At 39.3% G+C, this 14,310-nt stretch overlaps 1 protein-coding gene across 1 annotated transcript in view; it reads left to right on the forward strand.

Annotated features, from left to right (window-relative positions):
* Positions 1-14,310, forward strand: part of FIGN (fidgetin, microtubule severing factor) — a 131,791-nt gene that overhangs the window by 114,828 nt on the left and 2,653 nt on the right. Inside the window, exon 3 of the mRNA XM_070476125.1 lies at positions 7,845-14,310. This exon is cut by the window's right edge and continues 2,653 nt beyond it. Coding sequence (XP_070332226.1) covers positions 7,845-10,099 — 2,255 coding nt within the window. The 3' untranslated portion in view covers positions 10,100-14,310. The remainder of the gene's footprint in view (positions 1-7,844) is intronic.

Here is a 14,310-nt window from a genome sequence, read left to right on the forward strand (position 1 = left end):
AGCTTCAGAGTGAAATCATAATTTTAACTGCTTATGTGACCAGCAGATACTGTAGAAATATCTGATGTTGTAATAGGAAGTTGGAGTTTCATGACAAAGTAGAGAGGGCATGTCATGTCTAGATGGACCTCAGATTTGGCCAATGGTTGCCAGGCAAGAATGAGATCTAGTCTTATAAGATCAATCAGCTTGTCTTGAAAAAGTGGGATATACGGAAATACAGTTTCTTTTATTATAAAGTTGACTGATTTTTAAAACTCTGGACTGGCCAAACAAAACATAGTTACAGGATACGTGCTGCCTTCTGGCTGTCAGGTAGCCATTTCTCTATATTGGATGGTGAAGTATTTAAACTATATTTACTAAGGTCCATTTAGCCATAAATGCCTTTGTGAGTTTTAAAAAGGCTTGCTTTATGCAAATGAGGTAGAGTAGGGGGAGGGAGTAATTTGCTGCAAACTGTATTATAATTTGGAGTCTTGAGGTATGAAAGTGTGATTTAAAGAGAAAACTCTTTGACAGTATTGCTATATAATTAGAATGTCTTATTTTCAGACTGTGGGCTGTGAGATCATCCTTAACTGGTTTTAAATATCTGTTGTTTCTTACTTGTGGTCTCCACAGTGAGTCACAAACACCATTAAGAATAAATACTATAAAATAGTTTGAATTTTTGTCATCTTTTTAAGAAGATCATGCTCTGTGTTTTGCTGAGTATGAAAGAATTTCTATCCCTTTCTTAAAACCAACATACCCAATGGAAAATTTCCTTTTCAGTAGCTGTCCAGACATTGAAGAAAAAGTGACTTATAAATTATAGGAGTCATTTTAGTTCTTCTTCTGTCTAGTCAGTTTTATTTTGTTTTGTGTTTAATTCATCTCTGGCTTTTCCAAAATAAATGCATAACAAGAAACACTTGTGTAGCAGGTCACAGTTGGAAATTATTTTCCCAAATATTGCTGCTTTAGGTAACACAATCCAGTAAGGTATATGTGCGTGTGTGCTCGGCCATTTCAGTCCTGTCTGACTCTATACAGCGACCTTGTGGACTGCAGCCTGCCAACGTCCTCTATCCATGGGATTCTCCAGGCAAGAATACTGGAGTGCATTGCCGATGCCCTCTTCCAGGGGATCTTGCTGACCTGGGGATAGAACCTGCTTTTCTCCTGTGGCTCCTGCATTGGCAGGTGGGTTCTTTACCACCAGCACCACCTGGGAAGCCCCCTGATAAGGTATATGATACCATTATTGTCTATATTTAATGGCTGAAAAAAGTGAGTATAATATACTTAGATGATTTCACCAAGATTAGAACAAAAAAGTGAAGGCATGGATCAGGGCCAGTGGTCTGATTTTCAAGCTCAGGATATTCACTCTTCAGACAAAATTCTAGGACCTTCTTTATGTTTTCTCCAGTCCATTCTATCCCAACAATCCAGTAGTGCCTCCAAATAAAACACTGTGTTAGATAGTCTTCAACCTCATAGTACTCCATGACAAGTGAAGTACTGAACTATAGTGGAGGCTGTCTGGATTGGGGACTAGGTCATTAGAAAGATCTAATCTCTAAAATCCAAGTTTAAGAGACATTAGAATGTGAAATTATAAAGATTGCAGAAAGCTGGAAAAGTTCATTGTCTGGTAAATGGATCCCCTTGATTTAATTTCTTAGCATTGAACCACAAGCCTTTATACACATAGTGGACCCTCAGTTTGTTGACTACTTAAGATGTACAGTTCCTGTATCCAGTTTATAAAGGACTTTCATTTTGGTGTTCTGAAGACGGAGCCTATTTATATTGATTAAGGAAAATGTATGTTTCTGTGTTTGTATCCTTCACTTTTCACCTGATACTACTTTTAAATATGATATCACATTTTCAGTCTAAGAGTTACTAGGAAATGGACTAAAGAAGATTTCAGATCAATTAGATTAGAACAGGTCATACTAGATACTGCTGTGTTGGCCTCTTGGCTTATGAGGGTGGGTACACAAAAGGAGAATGCTCTTAGTCTGTAGGACATTTCAATTGGTCATCACTCTGCTTGAAGGATGAAGGTAAGTAGATACTGCATGGAACCAGTTTTCAGTGCCAAGAAGTTTATAGTCCCCCTCTCAAACTACTTTTCTTCTTTTTTCATTTGGAGGATAATTGCGTGATACAATGTTGGGATGGTTTCTGCCCTGTATCTACATGAATCAGCCATAGGTATACGTTTGCCCCTCCCTCTTAAACCTCCTTCCAATCTCCCTCCCCATCCCACCCCTCTAGGGTGTCACAGAGCACCAGCTTTGGGTTCCCTGCGTCATACAGCAAATTTCCACTGGCTATCTCTTTTACATCTGGTAATGTTTATGTTTCAATGTATATGTTTCAATGCTACTCTCTCAAATCATCCCACCCTCTCCTTCCCCCACTGTGACCACAAGTCTGTCCTTTATGTCTCAGATGTCTTTGATTATTTAGTGAATGTATTTTTGCTACTGTCTACTTGAAATTTTGAATGTTCTGTGTTAGTTCTGCCATTTCCTACCTAGCAGATGATGAATCTGTTGCATTATTTGGCTAAGGGGGCTGTCAACTATTAAAATTACTTTATTATATTTACACCAGTAGTGTTTGTTTTCTAGAGAGAATCTTGGTAAGTATAGTGTGCAGTTTGTTTGTTTTTAAATGATAATGAAAGGTTCAGAAGAACAGTAGCCCAAAGGAGTGTAATAGGTGTAAGGATGTCATGCAGGCCTGTGTGAGCGCTATGCAGCTTTTAGAGCAAGCCTGCCATGCCTGCAGGTGTTTGCCTCGGGTGCCTGCCCTTAGGAAGTCTGAGAAAACCTGCAAATGAAGGCAGAGTCCCTGACGGCCAGAATTACCCTATGGGAACCTTGTAGAAGACAGCAGCTTTTATAGACCTCGTGCACTTTGAATAGCATATGTTAGGAGTGTGGGTGGGGCAGTCTTAGATTAATATTTCCAGGAATGTGTGCTAAAAATACTTTCTAGAAGACCTGGTTTTTTTTATCCCAATTTCCTCCTATTCTGCAAGTTGTTTTTATGCCCTTCATTTTTCTGTGTAACAGTTTCTTTATCATTTTGAAGCTGTGACAAAACTTTTAAGGATGCCACAGTTGTTTTGCTTCAAACTAATTAAAGCGTCAAATAGAAGAAATAAAGCAATGAGGCAGCAACTGTTTAGTAATTAAATCTAAGTTATAAAATGGTCAGTAATGATAAGAATGGAAAATGTTATCCAAATTGACCAGTTTTATGGAAACTATAGACTTGTTCAATTATATATACATAAATTCATCCTATTACAATAAAATAACAAAATGCTTAGGCTTTTTACTATAGTATCTGTCATCCTTGTGAACACTTATGTTAAAGTATCTTAAAAGCAATTTTCTATTAAATTACATATTTTAAAAACAAACACATTGCATTGTGAAATTTGCCAGCTGTTTTCTTAAGAATTTTATGATACTTTCAAAAATAAAAATTGATGTTTTGGAACAATTCTTCAATTCCACTGTTTTCTGAATTTTTATTGTTCCTATTAAGCTATTTGTAGACTGCAGTGGGAGTTATTGTGCTGGAGTCCTATTTCTAATAACATTAAAATAGTATTGTTTCTGAGGTTTTTCTCTTCATGTTCCAAAGAGAAACCATATACAAGCTTTTTTTAAAACCCATCTTATTATTTGGATGCCAAGTTAAATGACACGCATGTGCTACTTCTTACAGATAACAGCAGTGTAATCAAAGGGAGCGTGATAGTTTGTTTAAAGAACATTTGCTCTTCATTTTTCTTCCATTGCACATCAGAACTATCACCACAAATAAATAGAACAATAATAATGACAATGAAAAGATGTTTCATTAGTTCTATTTCTAATTAGTATTAAAATTCAAGAAACTGAGGAAGAAGTTCTTTGTGCTCTTATAGGTCAGGACAGTTTCCTGAGCACTGGCTTCTTGAGCTCCTACTAATATTAAGAACTAGTTTATGGTTTAGCTATTAATTTATACTTTCAAATGCTATTAATGATTTTAAAGTACGATAAATACTCGTGTTTCAGGGGATGTGAATAATTCTGTTCTCTTGAGGTTATTTAACAGAAGCTCAATCTTAACTTTTGCAGCCTTGCTTATTAGGTTGTTATTTAGTATGAATCAATAAATAAACTTTCAAATATCTTGGTAAGCACATCCAAAAATAGCATGAGAATCAAAAGGCAATGGTGTATCTAATAATTCTTCCAAATAAATAATTTTGATAGGATTTTTGCTTAATTTCAGATGAAATAGAAATCTTAAGAAAATTTTTTTTGCTAGAGTGAAACTATGCAGTTAAACTATGCATTTTACTACCCAGTGAAAATGGCCAACCTGTTTTATTTAAATTTTATATTCCTGTCTTTCACAGTGACTATAACTTACTAAAAAACTTGTGCATATATTTTACAAATGATTAATTTACAAGGAAAATTTTAAGCCCAATGGAGGTGATAGTTGCCCTTTGTGGTTATTTTTTAAAAATAATTATTCTAAAGCTAAAGCAGTCTCATTTTTTAAAAATCAGACACTTTTTTTAATAGAAAAAATCATGTTTGTTATGTATGTTTGTTGAATAATGCCAATAATGACTTAGCTCAGCTAAGTGAAAGGAAGCCAGACCTTTCATGGGTGTGTGTGTGTACATGTGTGTGTATGTGTTGTGTTTGTGAAAAAAATTCCATTGCCTGTGACTCCTAAATTATTTTTGAGACCTTTTTTTCAAGATACTATTCATGTTTCTTCTGTATCAATCTAATCAAATTCCTACTCATAGCATATGTGTTTTCTTGTTTTCTCAACTCTGTATTTTGATAATCTTTTAAAGAAAAAAAGAATCCTAATAGAAATTCCCTGGAAATAATTTACAGGACTAATGAATTTGTAGGTCTTTTAGACAGTTCTACATTACAGTCACATTAATATTCTCTCATTTTTATAAGGCTTGAAAGTAAATCCCATGACACTAGAAGAATTTAGATACTGATTACTTGCGATTGGTTCCTGGTGATTTGCTCTTAATAATTTCCAGTTGAATTTAATGAAAGTATGATTCCTGAAATGCTGCTTCATTAAAATTGCATCTTTTCCCCTTTAAGTGTGGTCTCGGTCATTTCACCCATTTTGCGGTGTGTTTTCCTCCCCCTTAAAAAGTAATGATTGAGAAAGCAGAAACAATTAAGAATATCACTTTAGTTCTTCTTAGAAGACTCCCCTGCACGCCACCCCCCCCAACACAATCCGGAGTACCTCTTAAGTGAAATGATGCAAGGTACACTTTATCAGGACTTTATAATATATTCTTTCCAATTGATGAGATTATATTTTAAAATACAGTTTTAAAAGACAGACATGATGATTTGGGGGAGATGCAGAAAAGTAAAGAATCTATTGTGTATACAAGAGAAGTAAGGTATTTAGATTTTTTTTACTAAAAAATTCATTATATAGTCATACATATGAAGCTTGATTAAGTTATACAGTGCAGCATTCAGATTTAATTTTAACTGAGATGGTGATTTGCAAATGAATATCTACATGGATCCTTTTTTAAAATCCAAATGCAAATGAGTACAATTGCAGTAAAATATATTTGCAAATGAATCCTGTTGCTTTATTCATTTATTGTGTAATTACTGCAATCCTTCCCACCTTGTTTTCAGTATTTCTTAATCATTAAGTCGGAAGCATGACAGCAGTGCCAGCCCTGGCATGATTCTCTTTGACTAAAACCTTGTAAATTAACACAATTAGCACAGCATCATCCTGCTAATTAACTTCCAGTGTCTGGTGCAGTGGTTTTGCAAACAAGGAAGAGGGAGTCAGAAGGGAATCAACATGCCATTCTGTTACCAAACTCTGTGCTGTATTCAGTTTAGCTCAGTAAGTCAAAGCTGGCCATGTCAGAAGCCAGAGTCAGGTAATGAAGAGCTAAAGGGGTTGGAGGAGGAAAGCATAAGGGGGTAGGAGCTGTCAACATAGACTGCGGTAATTCAGAAGGGAGCTGATGCCACAGATGCTTCATTTAGACCAGACCTCCTTCTTATCAAGGAATCGCTGCCAGAGGGCACAAGAGAGTTTGCAAAATTCACTTAGGGTAATACAAAGGAGATTAAGGAAGCCTGCTTAATATAGCTGTATCAGAATAGGAAGTGTTCCAATCAAGAAGAGATTAGGAGGAGTCAGCACTGGGAAATAGAACAGGGTTCAGTGCTCTTCTGTAACTAAGTTTATGAGAGTCCTCAAGGGTACAGTATAAATCCCTTTGGGTACTGGTTCCCCAATGTGTGAAGTAAGGTAATGTCTAAGGTCTCTTGGTAAGCTGTAAAATTGAAATGATTCTCTAACTCTGCTTGATGTTCTCTCTCTCTTTTGAAATATATTTATTTTCTTGGCTGTGGTGGATCTTCCTTGTTGCACTCAGGATCTTTCATTGCCGTGCGCAGATTCTCTAGTTGTGGCGCGCAGGTTCAGGCTCAGTCGTGGTGCTCAGGCTTAGTCGCCCCACAGAGTATGGGGTCTTAGTTCCCCAGCTAGGGATCAACCCTGCATTCCCTGCATTGCAAGGTGGATTCTTAACCACTGGGACAACCAGGGAGGTCCTTGCTTTGTATTTGCTCTTAAATGAGAAAATAGACCTGTATAGTTGGCTACATAGTCACCTTGCTTCCCTTGGTAGCAGATGATAGAGTTACATCCATGTAGCATCTCATTTTCTAGTTGCACTGTTTGAGTATGTGCCACTACACATAGATGTAAAGAGTCAGGATCCAGATTCTCTCTGTTCTTATCTTCCTTTTTACCTGCTTCTTTCCTATCTCCCCCTTACTCTCTTCATGAATATATATGAATATATATGTATACATATATACATATATATATGTATATTCTCCCCTCTTAGTACCTTGGAAGCTGTAAGGCAGAGAGAAAGATAACAGAAGGAAGAACACTAGCTAGAAGACCGACAGACAAGTGATGCTTGTTTTTTGTGTTTTTTTTTTTTTCAGAGTTTCAACAACAGAACTGAGAGGCAGAAAGGAGCCAGTTGTAATTCATACCGAGTTGTAGGCTTTGTGTGATGAAAGCGATGGAGCGCTGCCCGGGAGATTGCTTTGCTGCACTCCACGAAGCAGATTTGAAACTGTCGTGGACCACTTTAGATGAGAGTTGGATTATGGAATGACCTGCTATGTCTGTGTCATATTGTTCTGCACAGGGAGCATTATACTGTGCTAACTAGGTGTTCAGTACCAAATAAGAGAGGTATCCTAGATGTGATCTGTCAGCTGTGTCTCATTTTTATATTGGTTAAAATATAAAACAGAAAGTGTGGTGTGAAGAGGCAGGATAGCTAGATATGGCACATGTTAATACTATCACGTGCTAGATGTTTAAAATGTATGCATATTATATTGTGAGAACCTGTGATTGAATTCTAATTTGACAGGGATGTGTGTGTACATATATATGTGTTTCTGTGTGTGTGTAGCAAGTAACTCTAGGGGCTTAGCAGAAATAAATTTGCTTATTACTCAAGAATGAAAAAAATGTAGGTCTTCTACAGAGTTTTCATTTAAATTCAGTTTACTTTTTATCCAGGGCTGAAATTCAGTCCCTTTTCAGATGTATGCATGGTAGAGACCATAATAGGTGTTATAAACTGTGGAGATCCTTTATAATGTCACTATCGTTGGTAGAAAATAATGGGTAACAGAAGAAGTTGGGTGGAAAAGCTTTAACAGTTCTGATGAGTATCTAAATAAATGAACCTTCTTCCCCCAAATCTTTAGGCTTGAAGATGCAGTGGACGCCGGAGCACGCCCAGTGGCCCGAGCAGCACTTTGACATCACTTCCACCACTCGGTCTCCCGCCCACAAAGTTGAAGCTTACAGAGGTCATTTGCAGCGCACCTACCAGTACGCCTGGGCAAACGATGACATATCTGCTCTGACGGCATCCAACCTACTAAAAAAATATGCAGAGAAGTATTCTGGCATTTTGGAAGGCCCTGTGGACCGACCCGTACTCAGCAACTACTCGGATGCACCATCAGGACTAGTGAATGGTCGGAAGAATGAAAGTGAACCCTGGCAGCCTTCCTTGAATTCAGACACTGTTTATCCCATGAACTGTGTTCCGGATGTCATCACTGCCAGCAAAGCTGGGGTCAGTTCAGCCCTCCCTCCGGCAGATGTCTCTGCGAGCATAGGGAGCTCTCCTGGGGTGGCCAGCAACCTGACAGAACCTAGTTATTCGAGCAGTACCTGTGGAAGCCACACTGTACCGAGTCTCCACACAGGGCTCCCGTCTCAGGAATATGCCCCAGGATACAACGGCTCGTATCTGCATTCCACTTACAGTGGCCAGCCCGCACCTGCACTTCCTTCACCGCATCCGTCTCCCCTGCACAGCTCGGGGCTCCTACAGCCGCCGCCGCCACCGCCCCCGCCGCCAGCCCTGGTCCCGGGCTACAACGGGACTTCTAACCTTGCCAGTTACAGCTACCCCTCTGCTAGCTATCCTCCGCAGACTGCTGTGGGGTCGGGGTATAGCCCTGGGGGGGCGCCCCCTCCTCCGTCAGCGTATCTGCCTTCAGGAATCCCTGCTCCCACACCCCTGCCCCCCACCACTGTTCCTGGCTACACCTACCAGGGTCACGGTCTGACACCGATCGCACCCTCGGCTCTGACAAACAGTTCGGCGAGTTCTCTCAAAAGGAAAGCTTTCTACATGGCAGGGCAAGGAGACATGGACTCCAGTTATGGAAATTACAGCTATGGCCAACAGAGGTCCACACAGAGTCCTATGTACAGAATGTCCGACAGCAGCATTTCAAACTCAAACCGGGGGAATGGCTTTGACAGAAGTGCTGAAACATCATCCTTAGCATTTAAGCCAACGAAGCAGCTAATGTCCTCTGAACAGCAGAGGAAATTCAGCAGCCAGTCCAGTAGGGCTCTGACCCCTCCTTCCTACAGTACTGCTAAAAATTCACTGGGATCGAGATCCAGTGAATCCTTCGGGAAGTACACGTCGCCCGTGATGAGCGAACATGGGGAGGAGCACAGACAGCTGCTCTCTCACCCCATGCAGGGCCCCGGACTCCGCGCAGCTACCTCAGCCAACCACTCCGTGGACGAGCAACTGAAGAATGCAGACACACACCTCATCGACCTGGTAACCAACGAGATTATCACCCAAGGACCGCCAGTGGACTGGAACGACATCGCAGGTCTCGACCTGGTAAAGGCTGTCATTAAAGAGGAGGTTTTGTGGCCTGTGTTGAGGTCAGATGCGTTCAGTGGACTGACGGCCTTACCTCGGAGCATCCTTTTATTTGGACCTCGGGGAACAGGCAAAACGTTATTGGGCAGGTGCATAGCTAGTCAGCTGGGGGCCACGTTTTTCAAGATCGCTGGTTCTGGACTTCTCGCCAAGTGGTTAGGAGAAGCAGAGAAGATCATCCACGCCTCTTTCCTCGTGGCCAGATGTCGCCAGCCCTCAGTGATTTTCGTCAGTGACATTGACATGCTTCTCTCCTCTCAAGTGAGTGAGGAACACAGTCCAGTCAGTCGGATGAGAACCGAATTTCTGATGCAGCTGGACACCGTGCTGACGTCGGCTGAGGACCAAATCATAGTGATCTGTGCCACCAGTAAACCAGAAGAGATAGACGAATCTCTTCGGAGGTACTTCATGAAACGACTTTTAATCCCACTTCCTGACAGCACAGCAAGACACCAGATAATAGTACAACTGCTCTCACAGCACAATTACTGTCTCAACGACAAGGAGTTTGCACTGCTCGTCCAGCGCACAGAAGGCTTTTCTGGGCTAGACGTGGCTCATCTGTGTCAGGAAGCGGTGGTGGGTCCCCTCCATGCCATGCCAGCCACAGACCTCTCAGCCATTATGCCCAGCCAGTTGAGGCCGGTTACGTATCAAGACTTTGAAAATGCTTTCTGCAAGATTCAGCCTAGCATATCTCAAAAAGAGCTTGATATGTATGTTGAATGGAACAAAATGTTTGGTTGTAGTCAGTGATAACTTCTTTAAAAAAAAAAATGTGATGAATGTTGGCGCGCACACACACATCAAACCTGCTACATAGGGTATAGATCCCCTTTTCAGTAGTGTTTAAATCGCAAAGGGTACTGGGGAAGAAGACGATTAAGTTGCATCTTTCGAGTCAGGGTAGATTTGGAGGAAGAAGGCATCCAGTGAGACCTTCGGATGTGAAAGCCCCAGATGACAGAAAGCATCCGCCGATGCTCAGTTCAGTTCAAGCTAGACAACACTCACCAAGGAGCAAGGTGCAAATGTGTTGATTTCAGAAGGACGTGAACCTCGTGTGTTGATTCCATTCTGCTGTTCTCGAGATTTAGTTGCTGTCAAGTGCCTGGAGTGGTGCTTTATTTTTTGTTTGCCTCACAATTACATTGGTGGCATGTGCTAATATAAAGAGCTTTAACTTCAAACATTATTGGACTAAAGAGATGAACGGTTGTGTTTCGACAGAAAACCAGATTTTTGCCATTTTAAGAGCAACAGTATTCCTCAATCCTGTCTGTTCTGCAGTATTAAGCTAAGAACAGGTAAAACAGGGTAACGGTAATCTGGACCTTAATTTCTGCAGTTCATTTCTTTTAATGTTCTTGTCTGCAAAAACTCAGGAAAGTGATTGTGTTTTGTACAGTACCTCAAAGGAATGTGTTGAAAGCACTATGTACTGCTGAGAGTAATGGGATAGGCTTCAATGTTACTTTATATTAAAATGTATGTTTACCTCAACAATTGGAAAATAGCAAGGAAAATTACTTTGAATGTATCCGGAAAAATACTGACACGTGATACAGCTGAATATTTACAATTTAAAGTAAAAATGGAAGGATTTTTTAAAAAGGTTCTTTCACTAATTATGGGGAATTAACCAGAGCAGAATAATTCTTTATATCAATACCTGCAAGAGTTCTTCGTACATTGCTCCTTGATAATGAAGTGAAAATATTCTTAAAAGGTACACTGGTTAATGGAAAGCTATTTACTCAGTTTGTGTTAGTGTCTGGAACAGTCAGCCACAAGACCTGTTTAGGACCCTGAAAGTCACAGTACCTAAAAACTAGGACTGTCTTTTTCCTGCAGAGATGGTAATGGTGGTGGTGGTGATTTGCCAGTTCTCTCTGAAAACTGCTGGAAATGGTGTCATTCTCTTCACTAATCTAGCTTATAGGCTTGCCATGCTGTTTGACAGAATGCAGAAGATAGCAGCCAAAACCAACAAGCAAACAAACAAATAAATACAGAAAACAACCAACCAACTTATATATGTCCACAGAGAATACGTCTGCATCCCCTCTCCTTCTTTTCGACTCCTCTCTTGTCAATGCAATTTTGCTTCTCATTTTGAAATCTTCTGGGCTGTAGTGCTCCCACATTCATTTCTACCTCAGTTTTGTTACATTTCTCCTGGAAAGTCAAGTAGACAATTGGAAGTACACACATACACACACACACACACACACACACACACACGTGCACACATCCACATGCAAACACACACCAACAGATACAGCTTGCCAAATGTGTTACTTTGTTTTCTTTCATCTTTTCCTATAAATCTAGTTTCCAAAAGATCAATCTTCACCGCTCATTTCCACCTGGGCCCACCCCCACTGCAACAGTGTATGTAGCATTTTTCTTTAGTTTCCCTCTCCTTTGCTGCTCCCCAAGTTGTTCTATGTATCCTTTAACGCTTTATGTGCAGCTTTCCATTGCTAGCTGACTGATGTTCGGCAATGCCTCTGAGCTGACGCAGAGCAGGCCGTAGCCTCCCAAAGCCACTGCCCGTGCAGAAGCAGTACAGCCTGGCTTTTTGAATGTATTTTTCCTGTTTTTATTTTTAATTTTATTTTATTTTTTTTTAGTTGAGAGATGCAGTAACAAAACTGTTGCAAAGCACTGGCATTTTATGTATTCAAAAAGTGATGTACATTTTTACAGACTTTAAATAAATGCAATGAGAAGCCCTAAGAAAGGTCTTTCTGTTATTGTTTTGTTTTCCTTCCATATTTTTTTTTTTTTACTGATTTCATCCACAATGTCAAATTCTCTGAAATGCTTAACATAGAGAAAGCTAATGAAGGACATCATGATATTTCTGAGATTTCATGATGCTTGATCATTACTCCCCTTTTTTCTTATTTTTCTTGCTAAAAACTGAGCAGATGAACTAGAATTAAATTTACCATGATTTTCTATCAATTAAACCTGTTCTTACATATAAATATTCCATATTAAAAAGTAGTGCCTTTCATTAAGGATACAAAAAGTAATATTTAAGTACTTCTTCTGCTTTTCACAAGTGAATAAACACTACAATTGTGTTCTGGCGCTACCCTGCACATGTCCCTTATTGTAAGGAAATTCTAATATCCCCATTAAATTGTAGGTTCATATTGATCTCACTGACAAGTTTACTTTTGCACAGTGCTGACCTATTTTCAGTCTTTTGGATGTCACATTTCATTTCTGCCAACATGCTGTGTTCACTTGAAAGCAACTGGCAAGTTTTGACAAACCCAATCTTATTTAGACAACTTTGGAAAATCCAGTATTGACCCACATTTCTGTGGCTAGTAAGAGTTAATGCCAAATATATGACTGCACTATTGTGTTTTACACTCATTTATAAAACTGAAAATAAAGTCACGCATATTGGCTTTTAGCTTTAAATGACTTAAAAATTACTTTTGAGCTATGAGTGGTCAAAAATCCATGTATTGAGGCAGAAGCTGAAGTTGTGTGTGAATTTCATTTAGCCTAATGAATACTAGGATTTGATCTCTTAAGAAATTGGGCATGCTGAAGAAATGAAGATCTGTTGAAGGAGATAAGGCTGACCTTTGAGGAGGTAGTGCTCTCCTGTGAGTCTTTGATTCTTCGTGGCAGCATTTTGAGCTCGTCTATGGACTAGCCTAATAATGAGCTCTATTCTGACCATCATTTCTTGAGCTTGGGGTGGGGGTGGGATACCACATCCTGAGAATTGAATGTGTACAATCAGTGGTGGTACAACTGAGTAATGGGGCTTCATAGTCTTGGCTTCTTTGACTGCTAAGAATTTGGAGAAGGCTACTAATGAAGGTAAGGTAATGAGCCAGTCCAAATCTCTTGCCGTCTGGCCAGGGGATTTGAGCCAGTCTACCTAACAGCCCCTAATTTCTTTCTTCACAACTGCAGTAACATTTCCAAACAGGGACGAAAAGGAAGTGAAGGAAACTACTTCAGTAGAAGGATCAATAGAAATTCAAGAGGTAGTTCATAATGACCTTATGTGTGACACAAATGGAAATACTCTACACTTCTGGCATGCTTCTCACCAAAATATTTAGAACACTAGTGACAATATAGAAAACTTTGCTGACTGAGCTGATCAATGGAATGTGAAGGCAGTATACTTTAAGGCTATTTACTTTCACACAGAATGTTTATCTATTAGTCAGTTTGTATTCTACTCAAATGCAGATAGACGGGTATAATGTTTTCTTGTGCATTTGAAACCTATCAAGGAGAAAATAAACCATTCCACTCAAATACATAGGCCAAACACCATCTGGGCCAGTGATAAAAACTATCCAGAGGCTATGCTATGTAAAATACCAAGGTCAATTTACATCAGTTGCATAGTACTTGGCTATGCAGTTTTCAGAAGAATACATCCAAAAAAGTCCAAATTAATTCCCACAATAGGTTGTTGTAAATTTAAATATATTTGTGGGTTGGAATATATGTTTTTGATTCATATAGAATTTATTTCTCTGAAAATGTGTCCAACTCCAAGCAGAAAGTTACTTTTATAATCTCATTCTCATGGGTTTTTGTTTGTTTGTTTTTTAACAAGAATTGGGTATCATGATCATTGAAACAATTTTGCAAAGTGAAAGGGACACAGTTTGTTGAACTATTGAGGCCACTAAAGTTCTAATATATATACGTATATATATAAAATTAGCGTGTATGTTTGTATGTATGTGTGCTGTTTTCACCACCAACTATTTGAACTTTAAAACTGTCTATTTTACATTACTCGGAAACAACTGGTTACTTCCTCTCTTCATATATGCAGAGATATACATGACCACTTTACAATTCAAAGCATTTCAATGTTTTTTCTTTTGAAAAGTAAAGCCTTCGGTTGTTGAATCACCTGCTGATTTTCATATGAAGCACATTAGCAAACATGGAGCTATTAGTGT

Source organism: Odocoileus virginianus, chromosome 13, assembly GCF_023699985.2.
Source record: "Odocoileus virginianus isolate 20LAN1187 ecotype Illinois chromosome 13, Ovbor_1.2, whole genome shotgun sequence".
NCBI classification, from domain to species: Eukaryota; Metazoa; Chordata; class Mammalia; order Artiodactyla; family Cervidae; genus Odocoileus; species Odocoileus virginianus.